Genomic DNA, 19,399 nt, shown 5'->3' on the forward strand with positions numbered 1-19,399 from the left:
GTCGCCGATCATGGCCGATCACGTGAAAATCGGCCGATTCCGGTCACCAGCCGATCAATCGGTGCATCTCTATTCATATTTCTTTGACAAATCTCAGTGTCTCAGTCTCACGCACGCTGCACGGGAGTTAACCACACCTACTTATTTACATGTCGCGGTATACACGGAATAAAAAAATCTGTTACGGTTGACATTTTCTACCGCGGTATTGATATATACCGTCATACCGCCTAGTCCTAATGGAATCCATACATTTAGTAAAATTAGGGGGGAAAATGGTTAAAAAAAAGGTATTAAGGTAAAAAAAAAATGTATTCTGATAAGAGTGGAATTAGGAATTATTCTTTCCAACAGTGATGTAATGAAACAGTGACAATTTCAGTTTGAATGGAGTAAACCCTCTGTTTAGGCTATTAAGGAAATGTAATTTTGCAAAAAGAAGAACTTTTATTTTAAATAAATGTTAATTTTAAAGCAGCCTACTTCAATGTTACCATATCATCATCATGCTTAACACTGAGAATTTGAATAATTTTGAATAATTGTAATGTGATGATCAGATGCAGATATCTAAATCAAAGAATATCATAGGTTCGGGCGGTTGGCGGGTGGATTATTTATTTTTAACAGCGGATTCGGGTTATTTATCTTTAAAATGTACAAAATCTTCTTCCGGGGGGGCATGCCCCCGGACCCCCCTAGAGGTACCAAGCTCCACCCACAAAAATACCGTGGGAAACACAGTATATGATGGTCTATGAAAAATACAAATTGAATTATCTTATTGTTAAAATACATACATCAGTGTTCCCCCTACAATGGATTCAGCAGCGGCGCAGCAAAATCTTCACATGATCAGGAATATCACGACATTCACTTCATTCACTTACACACCTAAAAACACTGAGACATGGCAACCGGCGACACTGCTAATGCGGTGGCTCTGAATCCACTTGTTGACAAGAAAGGAGGAAAGAGCCACATATGGAAATATTTTCGATTAGGCTAATGTCACGTTGCCATAAGGGGCCGTACACAGTGCGTTTTTTGGGCGTGCAAATTCGTTATTTCAAAAGTAGGCGCACGGTAAGCGCGCTCATCATAGAAGCGACGCGGCGCACTCGTTTTTTTTCCAGACGCGCCTATGTTCATGTTTGAATAGCAAGAGCAAGCGCTTGTGGAAAGGAGAAAGCGGTGCGAACTGCGCTCTCCATGAGAACGAGGAAGTATCAGCAAAGAATTAATTGATTTCTAGCCCTTGCATTAGCTTTACTACTTCCATCTTTCATTTCAAATTCTTAAATTTGATCAATACATTCAATTAGAATAATAAGACACTTTAGGGCTGTTACCAATTAAATTTAGGGCGTTTTCACACCTGAAAGTCCACACCAAGGTCCGAACCAAAGTTCACGTTTTGATATATTTTATACTTTCAGAAAGTTTTGGTTTGGTTTCACACTGCAATTATGCGAGCGCACTAAAGAACTTTACGTGACATACTTGCGTCCTGTCGTCATCATCTATGTGGGCTGCATCTTGACATTGATTGGTTTGTAAATGGAAGTGCGTCTGACGTCAGCGTGTTGTCAATTCGGCGGGTAACTTTGACAACATGAATGAACAGACGCATATCTCCCGTCCTCTCATACCCTTTCTCTCTCATCCTCTCCGAAAAGTTTTTGGAAAGTGTCTGCATTTTTGTGCGTTTTTTCCAGTTGACTTCTTATTATGTCATCAGACCATACTTCAATTAAAAACCTCGTCTCCTCCTCTCCCCGTGTGCTACCACGGCAAATTTTTCCTGCCACCTTCTGTTTTTTCGGCTATGCGGGAACCACCAGAACTTCCTGTAAAAGGTCTGAAAGTCCGAACCATACAGAAATGCTTTCACACTAGAAACGAACCAAACCTTTGTTCAGTTTGATCCGGACCGAGACTACCTCTTTTCGTCGGACCAAATTCCATCTGTTTGGTCCGGACCGTGGTCCGGGGTAGGTTTCACACCTGTAATTTTGATTAAACTGAAAAGTCTGAAAGTCCGGAGCAAACAAGGTAGGTGTGAAAGGGCCCTAAATCATTTACGTTGAAAAATTACAACTGTATTAAATGAGATTATGAGATTGTTTTAAATATTTTTTGAATATACAAATAAGAAATGTCAGGGTACCCGCGGGTCTTAAAAGCCTTGAAAAAGTCTTGAATTTGATCATCTCAAATTAAGGCCTTAAAAGCCTTGAATTTAGTATACAAAGTCTTGGATTTCGTTACAAAGGTCTTATATTTTTTTCCCCCTTTGCTAGGATTAAGTTCATACCGTAACAAAATTAACTGTTACTAATGTAGGCTAATTCAAAATGTATGCAGCGTTGAGTGCACCTCCCGCTCCACGTCATAGCAGAAAAAGCGATAGCGTGCGCACCGTTACTATGGTTACTAGGCAAGTGAGGTACAGAACAAGATAGCCTAGTTGAATCCGCTGTGGCCACAAATGACAGAATTTAAACCCCAAATCAGAGCTTTTCTGTTAAAAGAGCATATTTTCTACCCGGTCTTTTCAATAGTATCTGGCAACCATGCGCGCGCGTTCTCTCTACACTGCTGAAGAAGCGCGGATGATCTGAAAACACAGACAAGCTGGAGTTCAACGATCTTTATTTAAGATTTTCTACTTAAATTCAAGTGTCATTCAGTCGGTCTGTGTTCTGTCACGAGCCGCTTGCGCTGTTTGTGCGACTAAATCTGCGATCAAAATGCAGGCTGATATCCACCAGTGTTCATACGAGCAAGAATGCAATGTTTCCCGAATATCCACACGATTTCAAGCGTGACATTGATTTTATACAACAGTAAAAAAGAAAAGAAAAAAGGGTAACATTAAGTGATGTACTACATTTAAAACAGCATTGTCAGGCTTGCTCTGTTTTGCAACGAAATATGTGACTTTGAACGAATCGTGAGATTCAATGAATTAATGACTCAAAGACTCACTCATAAAGATAGTGAGGTACTGCCACCTACTGGCGATTTTAATGTTTTTTAACATTGCAAATTTAATGAACATTGTTTTATTTAAAGCATTATTATTATTATTATTATTTTTTAAGGTATTACAAAGGAAAAAAATGAAATGGAAAAATGTATTAAAGGGGGCAAATCTTGTCCCTTAATAGAAAAGGTGTGACTGCACCAGGGGGTACGGCACTCTAAAACATTGGAGAACCAAATTATGTAGAACTGCACAAGTGCTACTGCTAAAGAGTGCAATGTCAATAATTTATCATAAGCTTAATTGAATTGGCCTAGAGAGAATAATTATTATGACATTTTCTGTCTAAAGACTACATATAAAATAACTACCTGTAAAGTAACTGCAGTTTGACTAAAAGTTGACAAAAAATGCAAAAACTTTTCGTCAACTACAACTATAAAAAACAGGATGACTCAAATGTGATTAAGACCAATAAGCATATTCGTAAATCAAAAATGGCTGCCAAAATTAACACTGGCCTACATACACGTGCGCGCTACAATGCTGTTGCGTATGTATTAAATATGACTGATAATTTAAGTAAAATGTTTTATTTAATTCAAGTAGCCTTGCACATAATTAGTTTCTAGGGTTTAAAATGTATACAGATTTGACATTTTCCCCTCATACTTCTGTCGGAATGGGTACGAAGTTGGCATTGAATTTCATTTGAAATGGTATTAAAAAGGTCTTAAAAAGCCTTGAATTTAAGTTGGAGGATCCTGGGGGTACCCTGAATGTTGAAAAAGAATGATACTTTGAAACTAAACCGCCAGTAGGTGGCAGCAAGCGACCGACAACCGTCTTAATGAGTGAGTCATTGAGTCATTCATTCAAACGATTCGTTTAAATGGCTGATTTATTCAGAGTGAGGCAGTTTATGAATGGGTCATTGAATGTTTGATTCAACCGATTCGTTCAAAGCGCTGAATCATTCAGTAATGAAGCATGGCTGAGTGTTCCTGTGAGATGCGTTATAGTTCTGCTGTGATCTTTGTTTGGAACTATTTTCGCTGCTGAAACAACAAAAACAGTCTAAAAATGTAAGTGACTTAATTTTAACAATTTTTTTATTGAACTATTATGAAATCCATGTCTCATTTTCAATCGTGATGGTATTCAGGAAAACAGCATTCTGGTCATGTGATGTTTCTTAAAGGTGCTCTAAGCGATGTTGGGTGACGTCACTTCTTGTTGACGTTCAAAGTAATGTCAAACAAAACGGAGGCCCTCCCTCGACCCTCCCTTATCCCGTCCCCTCCCTTCCCTGCTTCCTGAAACAGTCATGAACGTGCGATAAAACGTTTCGCCACCTGAGGTTATAACTTTAGCTCCCATACTAGGTAACGCAATAATAGCAAGCTTAACGTTAGCTTTGCGTTTCCCAGTGAGCATAAACAACAGCTCCGTCGTAAACAAAATTAGTCAAAGTTGTCAATATAGGCTATAAATGAACATTCAAATTCATATCAAACAGTAACATTAGGTGAAAACAATCATTCACACAAACTGTCTGTCGCCCAACTGTGAGTTTGCTTGATCATTTACAATAGAGATCGAGCGCTAGCTGCTAGAAACCTATATGTTGTATTCACCAAGGTTAGCACTGACTGCATTGTTCTAGCTCAGGGGTCGGCAACCTTTTTGTCATAAAGTGCCATTTTTAAGTTTCCGAGTTCATCACTGTGCCACAACCCATATACCCCCCCCCCCCCCCCCCCACCCCACTCCCCCACACCCCTATTGTATAAATACACATAAACATATTTTAAATATTCATAATGCTACCACAGAAATAGTAAAGACATTTAAATATTTCTCATGAAATTTGTTTTAGATTTGTCATCTTTGTTTTCAGGCCTAAATTAGACTTTGAAGAACAGATTGGACCTGGTCATTCATGTGTTTTTACTGACTTCTTTACTTTCAGTTTTGTTAAAAGTGTTAGACTTACACTTGACAAAATAACTGTATCTCCGCAAATCTAATATAAATTGAATATTTAATTCCCACGCTATATGCAAATTCAGGTTCGCAAGATATGACCTGCATTTTATTTATAATTAGCTAATTTCAAGAGTGGCATCAACACTGGTAAGATAATTTACTGTCACTACTTTTAATGAAGACCACTGTGTGTTGAGCTTCAGAATGTAAGCTGAACTTTCAGTTTCATTTGCAGCAGTTTGCACGTCGGCTTGCTGAAGAGATGCTCAGCCATATCTGAGGCGATGCGTGTTGCAGCAGCGCTGTCATATCTGTAAACTGGCAGCCGTTATGACACGCTCTCGCATGTTATTATTATATATTTTTTTACCATTTTAGGAAGAGTAAAATTTATATTTGTGACTTTAACAATCAGATGCATTTTGTTCAGTTTCATCTCGAATATGAAAAAGTGTCCTGTCTGTCGGAGGGCATTTGTCTCACGATTGGATAGCTTTCCGATCAGGGAAAACACATGAAGTGACCAGGTACGCACGAACGTTTCCACATGCATCACAGTCATTTTAATATGTATAAAATGTTTAATAAGGACTCTATACACTTGGTTGAAATGTATAGCATTAACTATTTACAGCGGAACGAGCTGTAAGCTGTCAGTTGGATAACTTGTTTGCGCTGATGCGCAGTGGTCGCGCTAATGGTTTGTTAGAGCTGCACGCTTTCATTGACTTGCGCAGTTTAATTATCACACTTTAATAGTATTAATAACTCCTAACTTAAAAAAACAAGCTGTTACTACGAGGAATTATTACATCAAAATGTTGATCTGTATGCAGGTGGGAGGTATGCTACTTTATCTGAATGAAATACATACACCTCTCTCGCGCTTGCTTGCGTGTTAGCGATTAACCCTCCGCGTGCCAGTGTTGGCACTCGTGCCTTAGGTTGCCGACCCCTGTTCTAGCTAATTATATCCTTGTGTTTGTTTGGCGAACATGAACGTCGATTTAGAAAAACCAAACTGGATTTACCCACCTGTCCATCAAAAACAGAGCTACCTGAATGTCGGATTGGAAGCCCTTCTGCCGGTGGAGTTCTCGCCACCTTTCGAAGGCTTTTCCAGTGTAAATTCGGGACTTCGCGCGTTCCTTATCCTTTTCCCTCTTCTTTGCAATTTGTTCATCGGAACGTCGTCTGTTTGGTCGTGTGTCGGCCATATCAGACTTAAAGAGAATATAATTCTAACTTCCCTCTTCATGCTTCTCTCCCCTCCACACCCCCCTTCATGTGTACTCGCACTAACCCCCCAAATCCTTCTTGTCGGTTATTGGGTGGAACACTGTTTGTTATGTTTCGTGTTGTGGGTTGGCCCTGTTTGCTTTTGTTGCAGTTTGTGGAGCCTGAGCTGTCTACAGAGACCACGTTTTTTTTTACAGTGTGTTCAGGGGGCAGGCAGCTAGCGGATAGTGAGGAGACGTTTGCTCTATGTGTCAAAAAATTTTTTGGCCTAAAAAATGTGTGACATCGCTTAGAGCTAGGGCTGGGGTAAACGATTATTAATTAAACGATTAGTCGGGCGGTTATTTTATCGATTAGTCGACTAATCTAATGACTAATTGGACAATTAATATAACGATTATTTTTCTGTTGCTCGATTAATCAAAACCATAATGTATCTCAAATAAATACCTATTTAACCCTCTGGGGACCAAGGGTTTTTTGGGGCCCTTGGGATGTTTTGACATGCACTGACATTTGTGCTTTTTTCAGTTATTTATAAACATGTTAATGGCAAAGGTGTAAATTCACTCTATATAGCACAAACGGGGCTACCATAATCTGTGAACAACATGTATGTACATGTTTGTATTTTTGAGAGAATATTATTTATGCATGGTTATTGAAAAACTTAAAAATAATAGTTTCTGAAATAAGGCCACAAAACACATATTGATTATTTCTTCACAAGACTTTTGAAAATTGTATCACATAGTCTAGAATATTTGCTCCAAAACTATGTGAGAATCATCCTGACTAGTCTTTTGTAATGTGTATGACGTGTTTAGTGTGAGAAAGCTTTATGCAAGGAGGCGTGATCTCTCATTAATATGTATGGCATTTCACACCTGAGAAAGACAAAGACCCTCCCATAATGACCCTATTAGGTGCTATCAGGCCCCATTACGAGGAGCCTTGCGCAAAGAATGAGGAGATTTAAAAAAGAATGGCTTTTAGATTGTTTGGATTTATTTACAACACAACATAATCCAAAGATACACAACAAAGGACAAAAAAGCACATTAGTAAACACACTGATCTAAATACAGAGGCTTGCACAGTCACACAGCATTGTCCCATTCCTGAAACATAGTACATACCTGTCATTTCCAAGGTGTTTGATTTTTCATTACAGTCTCCTGTGAATGTTGAAGTCAGCAGGACTGATATCAAGAGAAACTATACGGCTGCACGACTTTGGGCATGCATTGTCGATTTTTCTGGTTAAAATAGCTTTTTAATTATAGGCTCTATATATATATATATATATATATACACACACACACTGCTTAGAATTAGAAGAGAACACACCCATGCTAAAGTTGACTAAAAAGAGGAATAAAAAAATCTTAATGCCTTAATTAAAAAATTAGGAAAACTCTAACCTTTAGGGACGTGAATAATGTCCCTGAATTCTTTGTGAATGAATAATGTATCGCAAATAATTAAATGTTCTTCTTTAAAATACAGGGTGCATACGTCTGGACACTTCTATCCCCAGAAACTCCTAACAAAAGCTGATGTCTTTATTTTGAAGCTTGTTTGAAGCTTATTTGAAGCTTATTTGATGCTTATTTGATTTAAAAAACTTTATCCAAAACTAGTCAACGAAATTTTGTCTTTTATTTAGTCTGTAACAGTGCGTATCTGTGCGTTCATTCATTCATTTACACACACACACACAGAGAGAAACATGATTCACATTTAAACAGTATGCTATTTTTCCGTTTACAGACACTAACGTTATTCTATATCGCGATTAGAACAAAGCACAGCCATAAAACACTTACAGTTCTCAGCTGAATCTGTTGCTCCTCCTCGAAGTGAAAATAAACCAGCACTTCTGTATTAAATGTCCCAGGATTATTCCTCATAGCCACGCAAGACCAGTGTTGGGCAGTAACGCGTTACTAGTAACGCGTTACTGTAACGCAGTTACTTTTGACAGTAACTAATACTGTAACGCATTACTTTTTAAATAAAGTAACTCCGTTATCGTTACCATATGGTGCGTTGTCCGTTACTTTTTTAAATTAATTAGTTGCTGGAGCGGCTGAGAAGTGTGCGCTGTTACACAGTACGAGATCACTGAAGAGACTGCTAGCATTATACAGAGCGAGAGGACACATAAACTCACTGGCTGAGTTGTTTACGTTAACACGTGAGGCCGCGCGAGCACGGAGATTACAAGCTGCACGGAGAGCGCTGAGCACTTCAGATGCGCATTTAAAACACAGACAGCGAAACGGTATGAATACAGAACACTAAAGTACACATTGCCATATCATTATAAAGTAATATTTTGTCTAGATGCTGCATCAACAGAGAAAGAACAGAAGCTTGCCGTCGAGTCTGAGAGGAATAACATTAGTAACGGCTAACTTACCTCAAGCGATTAAAGCAATGTGACCAAAACACACGCAGACCTGACCCAGATGTTTTATGTCGCAATTGTTACCATCTATTTGCATTAGTTTATATCCAGCTGGTCACTGTTATGCATTCATTAGCCGGCGAAGTTGTATTTTTAAAGCTGACGTGATTGCAATGCTTACATTGATATGTTCATGCAGCGACATCAAGTTTCCTAATCAAGTGTTCTAAAATTTAAGCAAATAAAGTGAAAGACTATACATGTAATATATAGGTCTACATTTATGTAATTTTAATGCTCTGGCCTTTGCAGATATTTAAATATGGCCATCTTCTATAAGCTTGAATCATATAAAATGGTAACACTTTACAATGAGATTACAATTTTAGCATTAAATATGGTTAATAAATGTTGTAGAAGTATCATTCATTGTTAGTTTCAACATTTACTTAATACATTTGAAATTGAGTTTAAATTGTTATTGTATCTGTTATTACCTTAGTTAATTAGCCTACTATGAACTAACAAGAATGATCAAGGTACAATTGTATTGCTCAAATATTCATTCATGCAGTAAAAACGTATTACTGTCAGCTGCATGAACATATCAATGTTGAGAAAGCAAACACATCACTAGCTTTACACATGCTTGTTTTGTTATTTATTTCAGAAATCCTTGTGATATATTCAGTTTGTGCTGGTCTGACTTAAATAAAATAGTGTTTAAAAATTACTTTCTGTTTAAGTCAGTTTTGTGTTTGTATAGACCATAACGCATAAAAGGGCATTAATGGGAACATTAAAGAACTTTCTTTAAAAAAGTAACTAAAAAGTTACTTTTCACAGTAACGCATTACTTTTTGGTGCAAGTAATCAACAAAGTAATTGAGTTACTTTTTGAATGAAGTAACTAGTAACTGTAACTAGTTACTATTTCTTAGTAACTAGCACAACACTGCGCAAGACGAATCTTAATCTGACTAAAAAATATAGTGCGTTTACAGCATTTGCCTGGGGGCGTTTATCTATTTTGCAAATGGCCTCAACACATTATCTTATGAATAGCGCGCTCTGCGAGTGGGTTTGAACAAATTAACGATAATGAGCTGAGACAGGAGAAACTGTACTTCTCTTTAGTTTCAGACAGATTACATTGCAGGAGAATATTTGTTTTAAATGTGAATTGTTTTATTTAAAAGTAGAAATTTAAAGCGTTCTTTAGACGTATGTTTCATGTTTGTGTGATAAGTATTAGCGGAGTTTCCGTTCATTTTCCAGACATGTTTCAGAAAGATTTTTGCGGAGACAGAGTGAGCTGAAAGCGCACCCTGTTTATTTTATTTATTTAAAAAAAACCACAAGGTTTTGATGTTAATGTGAGTCTACACAAAAAAAGAAGACCCTCTATAGTTTATAATCATGTATTGATTTTATTTATATGACCATAAATGACGGAGTATTTTATGTTGCTGTTATGTGAAAAAAACCAGCAAAACGCGCGGGCGCGTTCTTGGTCCCCAGAGGGTTAATAAACACTTCATATAACAACAGTAATATTTCATTAAACAACAGTAATATTTCATTAAACAACAGTAATATTTTCATTAAACAACAGTAATATTTCATTTAACAACAGTTTTGCACAGCAAAAAAATCTTCTGCTTTACACAAAATAAAATAAAATAATTTTACTGTTATACAAAATGAAAGGCCCTTAACCCTCTGGGGTCTAAGGTGTTTTTTGGGGTCCTTGAGATGTTTTGACATGCCCTGATATTTGCGCTTTTTTCAGTTGCTTATAAACATATTAATGTCAAAGGCGTAATTACACTCTATTTAGCACAAACAGGGCTACCATAATATGTGAGCAACATGTACATTAATAGGGGTGCACAATATTGAAGAAAACCCGGATATTGCGATATCGATAATGAATATTGCGATATCGATATTAATTTCGATATTTTTAAACATGTAAAATTACAAAAGTTATGGGAAAACGCATCAAAATAGATTCATAACAAATAAAACAAGTTTTCATACAACACAAAGTTTATTTCAACTGACAGTCATATTGGACTGGTACAATATGAATAAATAAATAATAACCATGTCTTACAGGTTGTACAGTATAAAAAACAATAAATAAAGAGCATGTCTATAGAACAGGACATGCTGTACTGGTTGTATTTTTAAAAATAAATCTAAAAAACAAGTAACAAGAAAATGTCATGAGAAACAGGGCCCATCAAAAACCGTGTAACCTTTAGAAGGCAATTTGTACTTTCCACGGCAACTCACAGGTAGGTTTCGCCGTATGGGCTGTTTACACCTGGCCACTTCATGCGTTTTTTCAGATCGAATAGCTATCCAATCGTGAAAAGACCAAATGCCCTCCGAAACACATTCGAGACGGGTTTGAATCCTCACAACACTTTAGGAGGTGGTCTGACTTCGCATTCCAGATGAAACTGGACAAGTGTAAATGCATCTGGTTATTGAAACCACATATGCAAATTTTACTCCTCCCAAAACGACAAAAAAATAAACGTATGAGAGCGTGTTATAGGCTATATTTCATGTTATAGTCAGATATGACGACGCTACTGCAACACGCATCACCACAGATGATGAGCGTCTATTCATCAAGCCAACGTGCCGCAAACTATCGCAAATCAAAGTGAAAGTAAGTCGCAGACGCTTAACACGCAATCATCTTCATTAAACAGTCCCTCCAGGATTTCACGATTTTTTTGTGTGATTTTTGCGATCAAAATGACTGATTTTGTGGTGGTAATTTCCAGAAATTTGTGAATTTTTTTTCGATTTTTATATTTTATAATTAGGACATCACATTTACCATAATAGTATTATGTCAGATGCACAATAGTCATACATGACACAAATCACAAACAAAATGCATAAATCTTGTTTATTTGGTCTAATCAAATTCTTTTTTTTTTATTGTGCTGTAGGCCAGTGGTGTTCAAACCTGTCCTGGAGGACCCCCAACACTGCACGTTTTCTTTGTCTCCCGAATCAAACACAACTGATTCAACTCATCAGCTCATTAACCCATGTGATAATGAGCTGATGAGTTGAATCAGGTGTGTTTGATTAGGGAGACAAAGAAAAGGTGCAGTGTTGGGGGTCCTCCAGGACAGGTTTGAAAACCACTGCTGTAGGCTATTGTTGTTGCTTGATTAACATTAACAACACTGACAACAGCAAGTTAGTTCACGTCACCGAAAGCAACAGATATGAGCTGCATTTTATTGATCATCAGCTATAATTTCAAAGACCGCATTAAGAGAGAGCGGCAACAGCCCTGGTAAGATCAGCGTGAATGATTGTTAGGATCATGAATAATGCCCTGATTCACACCTGAGAAGACAATGACCTGCATAATGAGCCGCATAATGAGCCTTTCACACAGGTGTGTCACTGGGTACCAAAGAATGCAAAGACAAAAGAAATGTGTATATATATAAATCTGACTTTTAACCAATCCTGTAGAATGAATATATATATATATATATCCTATAGAATTGGTTCAAAGTTAGAGTTGGAAACGTCTTGAAAAAATGTGTCTTTTTCCACAAATTTTGTATGTTTCTTTAAGCTTGTTGCATGAACTTGATGCATAACAACATCTTTATATATATTTTTTGTTGTTTAACTTTTTTTAGCAGGCTACCATCTAGTCTGAAAGGTGTCTGGTCTCCAAAGTTAACAAGAGAGGATAGCATGCAGTACTTCAATAATGATGTGCAGATGCCACCCATTTCTGGATTCCCATCAAGCCAGACTTGTCCTAAACCCATGACCAATGTCTGTCCTCAGACAGCAGGCAGAGAATCTCATCAGTGGGCTGAACTTCAGAATTACAATGGTTTTGATGCTTGTTCACCTCCCTGTAATATCACCTCCTGTAATGGAGAGGCTGATGCATATCCTCCTCAAGATCTCCCTCGCCCCCCAGGTCTGAACACACCCCCAGCGTTAACCTCTAACCTTTACCAGACCAGGGCGAGTAAACCTGAGCATATTACACCAGAGAAGGATGAAGGATACCGCAGCACCACTAACTGCCTGTCTGATTATATGAGCACTGTCAACAACTTCTGCTGCCCTCCACAAAAAATGGATGACTCCTATTTCAGTTCATCTCATGAATTTTCATCTGTGAGCAAAGATAGAATGAGAAACTCCCAATCTTTCTCTGTGCAGGATGTCAGTAAACTGGCCTTTCTCTTGGCAGAGCAGGATATGAACTACTGCAGAGAATCGAACACGCTTTTAACACAGAGGAATCCAGAGGAAATCATGGCAGACCAGAAGAGCCATCCTTTTCAAAGGATGTCAGAGCTTATTACTCAAACACCAAATTTTAAGAGAGAGGTGACCCACAACCATTTGGAGCAAAAAGGATCTAAAGCGGAGGATCTAAAGACTCTTTTACAAAATCATTATACAACAAATGAATTTTCAGGGTTTGTGCAACCTAAACCTAAACCTTTTTCACCTACCGTCGTACCTCCAACCTTGCACCCAAACAAAGAAGCCATTCTGATAGGAAGCAGCACAGCTCAAACTGGTTTAAAGCAGTTCCAGCCTGTCCAGTCAAACCATTATCAAATCCAAGCTAACATTTCAGCAAAGACCAACAGCAACAATGGATCACAGGGGTTTGCAAAGCTCACGTCCACGTCTGGAGCTTTTCCATTACATCATTCTCAACAGTTGTTCCGGGCTGCAGCGAGAGTCCCGGCTGATTTGAGTCAAGGGAATGCAGTAAATCGACATGGTGCAATAGGCCAGGTCAGTTTTGAAAATTTAAGGAAGAAAGCAGGAAATGTGGACATTACAGATTTTGACCTCCAGCTAGAGAACAACAGGTCGTCGGCGGGCCTCATGGTCGATGGGCATTTTAGTCAGCGATTAAGCATGAAACCCACAGTTCCTGGTTTTCTGAAAGAAGCAGACAAAAAACCAGGAGTCCTGCAGAGTCCATACCAGGGTCTGGGCAGTATGTACGGAGGACAAATGAGATACAATGGAGCTAGTTCAAACTCAGCCAAAGCAACACCATCACAGCATTTTCCTTTCCTATATCAGATGGGTGATCCCAGAAAAAGTGCATGCCAACCAATTCAGTCACAACTCCCACTGCCCTACTGCTCTGCGTCCCTCATCGACAGGAACGAACGTCTGCCTGCTGAAGATATTTCACCCTTCAGCCCCTATCTACAAGAATATATTGGGCTGAGCCAAGCATCAGGATATGGGTCGTTCTCTGGGTTTCTATCTGCCATGACTTTGCCTAAGTTTGGCAAGGCACTCGGAAGCCCCAACAGTCAACTACACTTTTACCTGGAGGAATGTTACGAGCAGTGGAGGATGCTGGAAAGAGAGAGAAAGAATGTAAGTGTGATGTTCTTGAGACATGAGGGTATTCATGTATTTCATTCATTAATTTTCAAGTATTATAGCCAAACCAGAGCATTTTTTAAAGAAAAGAATTTATGGATTACTTTGTTTATTTCACAAGCATTATGAGGTAAGAAACTAATGTAATATGGTATTCTTTCTGACAGGCAGAAGCTGTTCTTACAAAGACTTACCCAGGAAAATGTGTGTCCATGATGACCAATAGCGTTTTACCCAAAATGCCTCCAAACCCATCCAGAGTGGACAGGCTCATTGTAGACCAGCTGCGTGAACAGGCCAGGGTCAGCTTTCTGTCCAATATTTTTCATAAAACTCTAGCTGAGGGTTTTCAAACAGTGGCCCACAAGAGGGTGCTAAGCGTGTCTGCCGAAAAAGTGTAAAAATGTAAATAAAATAATAAAACATAAAAAAAAATTATTTTATGTAAAATATTATTACTGTTATATTGTACCTCAAAAATCATGAAATCATGAAAGAATAATCACAATGATTTTAGTCTGTTGGCATCCATAGTTTTATGTTGTCTCTTCAGGTTTTGCAACAGTATATCTAACGTGGTGGGTAGGAAAAAAGAAACTTTGTCAATTTAATAGAATGTAAATATTTTACACATATGTATATTTTTATTTTGTACTGACTGTATGTGTGTGTGTGTGTGTGTATATATATATATACACGCACACACACACACACACACACACACACACACACATATATATATATATATATATATATATATATATATATATATATATATATATATATATATATATATATATATTAGGGCTGCACGAATCACGATGTATCGTTTTAGCATCGATATCGTGATGTGCGCATCCGCGATAGTCACATCGCATGATCTGCGATGTAGTATAGGGTTCGTAGTTGATCCGTACAAGCTGTCGCTTCTCCCAGATCCTGTCCCCCGGTTCGGAGCGCATGTGATTCACGGATTAATTGCAAAGTTTAACCATCATAGAGTGAGTTTATCATTTGCATGTGTTTTTAAGTCCTGTCAGTTTAAACATCATTCGTCTTAAAGTGACAGCAGCCCATATACTCGCAGCTTTTTGTGTCACCACAGTTAATCAAACAACAAAAGAGAAAAGCACTATTGTAGCTTAAACAAAGATAAACTGAATTAATTATATGAATCATGTTTAATTTATACAGTGAAGACTATGCAGTTTTATTTTACATTTGATTATTCAATGTCTGTACCTGAATACAGTCATTTACCTGAAAAACACAAAGCACTGCTTATTTCATCTGTGTCTTTGTTCTATTGTATTAATCTATGCTTGTAATTCGTTTATAATTTTCTATGCAGATGCACTACACTACAAAATTACCCCAATCATCCTAGAATGCTTAATTCTTTACAAAAAGAGCCATTCAAATCATCAGGTGAAATTGTTTTCATATCGTAATATATATTGCAGAAAAGCAAAATATCGCAATGTCAGTTTTTTCCAATATCATGCAGCCCTAATATATATATATATTTGAAGACAACAAAAATGCCCTTTACAAGGGGATCATCATATTTGGGGGTACATGGGATGAAAATGTTTTCTTTTTTAATCCTGGTTTTGCCAATTTTATTATTTTGTGATCTTATATTCTAGAGTTAAATGGACATTGATTTAAACTATAGTTACAGATGAGATGTCTCTTCCATATTATAATGCAAAATTGCCTTGTGTTTGTAGGTGGCAGGTTTGCTAGGCAAGATGGAACAGTTGCGGAGTTTTCCGTTTCATGCTAATATCGGCTCAGCATTGGACAGGCATCTCGAGGTCATCTACATCACTCAGGCACGCCGCAAGGACGAATTCATCAATGCTAACAGCAGACAGAGGCACCCGGCAGCCTTCTTTAGAGAGGACAGGGGTTAGTGATAATGCACTATAACAAAAAGCAGGAAGTACACATCTTGTGTAAACTAGTGTGAAGCCACAAAGTGAAAGATGACAGGGCCTGCAAATGGTATTTCCTACTCAACCTGTTGCTTCGTTAGCGTAGGTGTATCTTGTGCCTATATAATGTGTATTATAAGGTGAAAGACATAAAATAATAAAAGGTAATGGAAATAAAATAATCCCAACCTATTACTGTGCGTTCACACTGCTGCCGACGAGAGCGTCAAAGTGGCTGGAAGTCATTCATTTTCAATGTGAGCCAGCGGCGAGCTCTGGCGAGAAGCAGCGCGGTAGAGTCCTGCGCGGGACTGTTTTCTTCATCCCGCTCCTGCCCGCGCCCGCCGAATTTTTGACCATTACCGCCCGCTCCCGCAACGTATGTGTTACACTCCCGCCCGCTCCCGCAATATGTATGTCCACTCCCGCCCGCACCCGCAAAACTCGGAGAATTTATTCCCGCACAATAATAGAGATGCACTGACTTTGTGTCTTCTCCCGTCCCGCAGGAAAAAAACGCGTATTTGTATTGCTATTGTTAAAGAGATTCATGGGGTTGTTGGTTTCGTTTCCCTGGCCTGCATGTATTCTGATGCACTGATCAGGGAGATGAATAGTAAATGTCAGACTTGCCTTACTCAGGTTTTGTGCTGTAAATACCTCGTTTAAGGTTCTTTTCCACATCATTGACATCTCCATCATGTCGTTAGGCTACCTCCCAATCCCGCAGGGGTTTTATTTGTCCGCCCATTCCCGCCCGCAGCAAAGTTCAAACCGCCCGCTCCCGCGAGATTTGTGTTGGGTCCCGCGGGACCCGGCGGGACTCAATCCCAATGCAGCCCTCTACAGCGCGGTGCATCTTGGGCGGTGTGGGCGTCGAGAAGAGTCAGGTCAACTTTATGGTAATGTGCTATGATGCGGTTCGGCGGCAACCAATCGGAATGTAGAAGTCCTCCGCTTGAGATGATTCCAGAAAATGCAGTCCTGTAAACTTTGGTTCCAACAACATTAGTTCCCAAGCAAAATGGAGGAGAGGTTGATCATGTGAATTTGATAAGAAGGCGCGCAACACTATTTATAGGCAACATTTTCACGCTAGAACACTTGTTTTTCAGTGGGAATGCAAATTAGACTAGCACGTAACCATGAACACAAAAGCCACACCACACAAATGGCTTTTAATTGGTTTATTTCGTTAGCAAACATGTCACTATAATGGTTAAGTTCTTTCCATCATCAATTTCTTACAGGATATTTAAAGGATTTCATAAGGTTAACTTACACCCTACTTGTGGTCAGTCTGCACAAATAACGATCAACATACTTGTTTGCTTTGCGGCCCCTTTAAATAAAGTAAAAAAAAAAGACTAAGCATTTGATCTACGTCAGAGCGTCCACCAATCTTTCTACGCCGTTGTTGACAGGGCAGCCAGAGCGAATTTTGACGCTGTCGCCGGTGGCGGTGTGAACGCACAATTATATTATAAAGTATTATGTTCAGTTCATTTGCAGTATTTGCTGATGATGTTTTTGACCCAGAGTAGATTCAACACACACTCTTCCTTAACTTCCTTATCACACTATTTATTTTGTATTTCAAATCTCACAGAGATACTTCTGCTGGCTTCTGCAGTGAAGGACATGTGCAGCAGCACCAGAAAGGCCCGAACTGCTCTCTGGTGTGCATTACAAATGACTTTGCCTAAAACAAGCAGTTACCTAGAGGAGAGACACGTGAAAGGTGCCTGCTCCCCTTTTGGCCCAGACAGTCCTGAGCAGAGCAGCTTGGAGAGAGTACTGACTACCCTGTGATCACTTTCTGGCAGGTATACAGTCTTTGTGTGTATGTGCGTTTCCGACACAAAGTAACATCGATCTAACCTGTACAAAAAGGCATAAGAGGTGATAGGATTGCATTTTTAGAGGAATGAATGAGTTATTTAAGTTATTCCACTATAGTGATACATTAGGCTCAGTTGTGGGCAGCAGATGGAATTCTTAGTTCATTAATATTTATCAGTCTTCTGTGAAAACCACCAATCAGATTATAATCAAATTCTCCAAAATACATGGAATTATGGCAGTAAGATCAATATTGAGCTATTTGTCCGAGGACCCCAGAGGAGCTGCCAGTAAAAACAAGGCGTTTTGAGAGAGTATGAAAGTTTGATTGAACAACTGTCAAAGAAAGAGAGATGAAATCAGAAGGACCTTTTAACTGGCTAATGGTGATAATGGTACAGAATGCGCAGCAAGAGTAAGGTCTGTGGCTTTGGAGGATAATGGGATATTTTTGCCCAGTTGACAGAAATGTATAAATAGTTACATAGGAAACAAAAAAGTGTTAACTTGTCAGTTTAATTAGTGTCTCCTACAACCTATACAAAATACTCAGCTAATTTTAGGTCCGCTGATACACATTCACAAAATCAAAAACAGTATTTATGAACAGCAGGACGTGTTCTAGTTTTCCTGTTATTATTTACTTATTTATTTGTGCATGATCTTCTTGATGTCAGCACTTGGTTTTTAGTGGTCTCACTGAATAAGCAATGATAATCTTAATTCTCTTCTAAATCTGTCTTTTGTTTTCGGAAAATCTGAACGTGATTTTATTTATTTGCAATTTATCTAAATTCTGAATTGAACTCAAGATATCAGTCACTATTTTTCAGTATGTGTATGTGGTCAATCTGTCTGCAATGTAACTCATTTGAGGATATATTGAGTTGCTGAGAGTAACATCATTCATAGACTGAAATAAATGATGTGAACAACCTGTTACTGGCAAATGTTAGACTGACATTGTTCATATGACGTGTGCTTGTACTGTTTTGTTTCATTGCCCTTGCTTTTGTTCAAGTTTAACAATTAAAATAACACAGCAGTGAAGTCCCAGAACTCAAAGACTGGTGCGTAAAACTACTGTTTATTTAATTAAACATTGATCCAAAATACAATGTTAATCAATTAATGTTGACCTAATTAAAAAAGCAGATCCCTGTCGTTATAAAATGAAACCACTTGTAAAATAATCCAGTAAAGCTGGTATATTTTTCTGAATTTCTGTTCACTTGGTATAATGTACGTTTTAAAACAGTGTCGCTATCAACTCACCAAAAACAGCTGGTTGGCTAAATAATGAAAACCATTTGTAAACAAGTGTCCCTTTCTCTCATTCAGTTCTGAAAATCCTAGGCAAATATATATTTTTCCTTAAATCAGGCAGCTTTGACTGAACAGAATAAACATTACTGAAGAGTGTACCTCACTAGGTGGTTTCCATCATAAAATCATTTGGACGTCATTAAAGTTTTGACCCCTGAATATGGTCAAGAAACAGATTTGACCTTAACAACATTTAAATTGTATTGATTTAAAGACAAACATATGAGGTAA

General features: G+C 38.2%; 1 protein-coding gene across 1 annotated transcript in view; it reads left to right on the forward strand.

Moving 5' to 3' along the window:
- moto (minamoto) overlaps positions 1-18,779 on the forward strand; it is a 33,846-nt gene extending 15,067 nt beyond the window's left edge. The window contains exons 4-7 of the mRNA XM_056238082.1: positions 12,320-14,054; positions 14,228-14,362; positions 15,794-15,974; positions 17,610-18,779. Coding sequence (XP_056094057.1) covers positions 12,320-14,054; positions 14,228-14,362; positions 15,794-15,974; positions 17,610-17,812 — 2,254 coding nt within the window. The 3' untranslated portion in view covers positions 17,813-18,779. The remainder of the gene's footprint in view (positions 1-12,319; positions 14,055-14,227; positions 14,363-15,793; positions 15,975-17,609) is intronic.
- Positions 18,780-19,399: the final 620 nt, after the last annotated feature.

This window comes from Rhinichthys klamathensis, unplaced genomic scaffold, assembly GCF_029890125.1.
Source record: "Rhinichthys klamathensis goyatoka isolate OS25496 unplaced genomic scaffold, OSU_Roscu_1.1 h1tg000507l_1, whole genome shotgun sequence".
Taxonomy (NCBI): domain Eukaryota; kingdom Metazoa; phylum Chordata; class Actinopteri; order Cypriniformes; family Leuciscidae; genus Rhinichthys; species Rhinichthys klamathensis.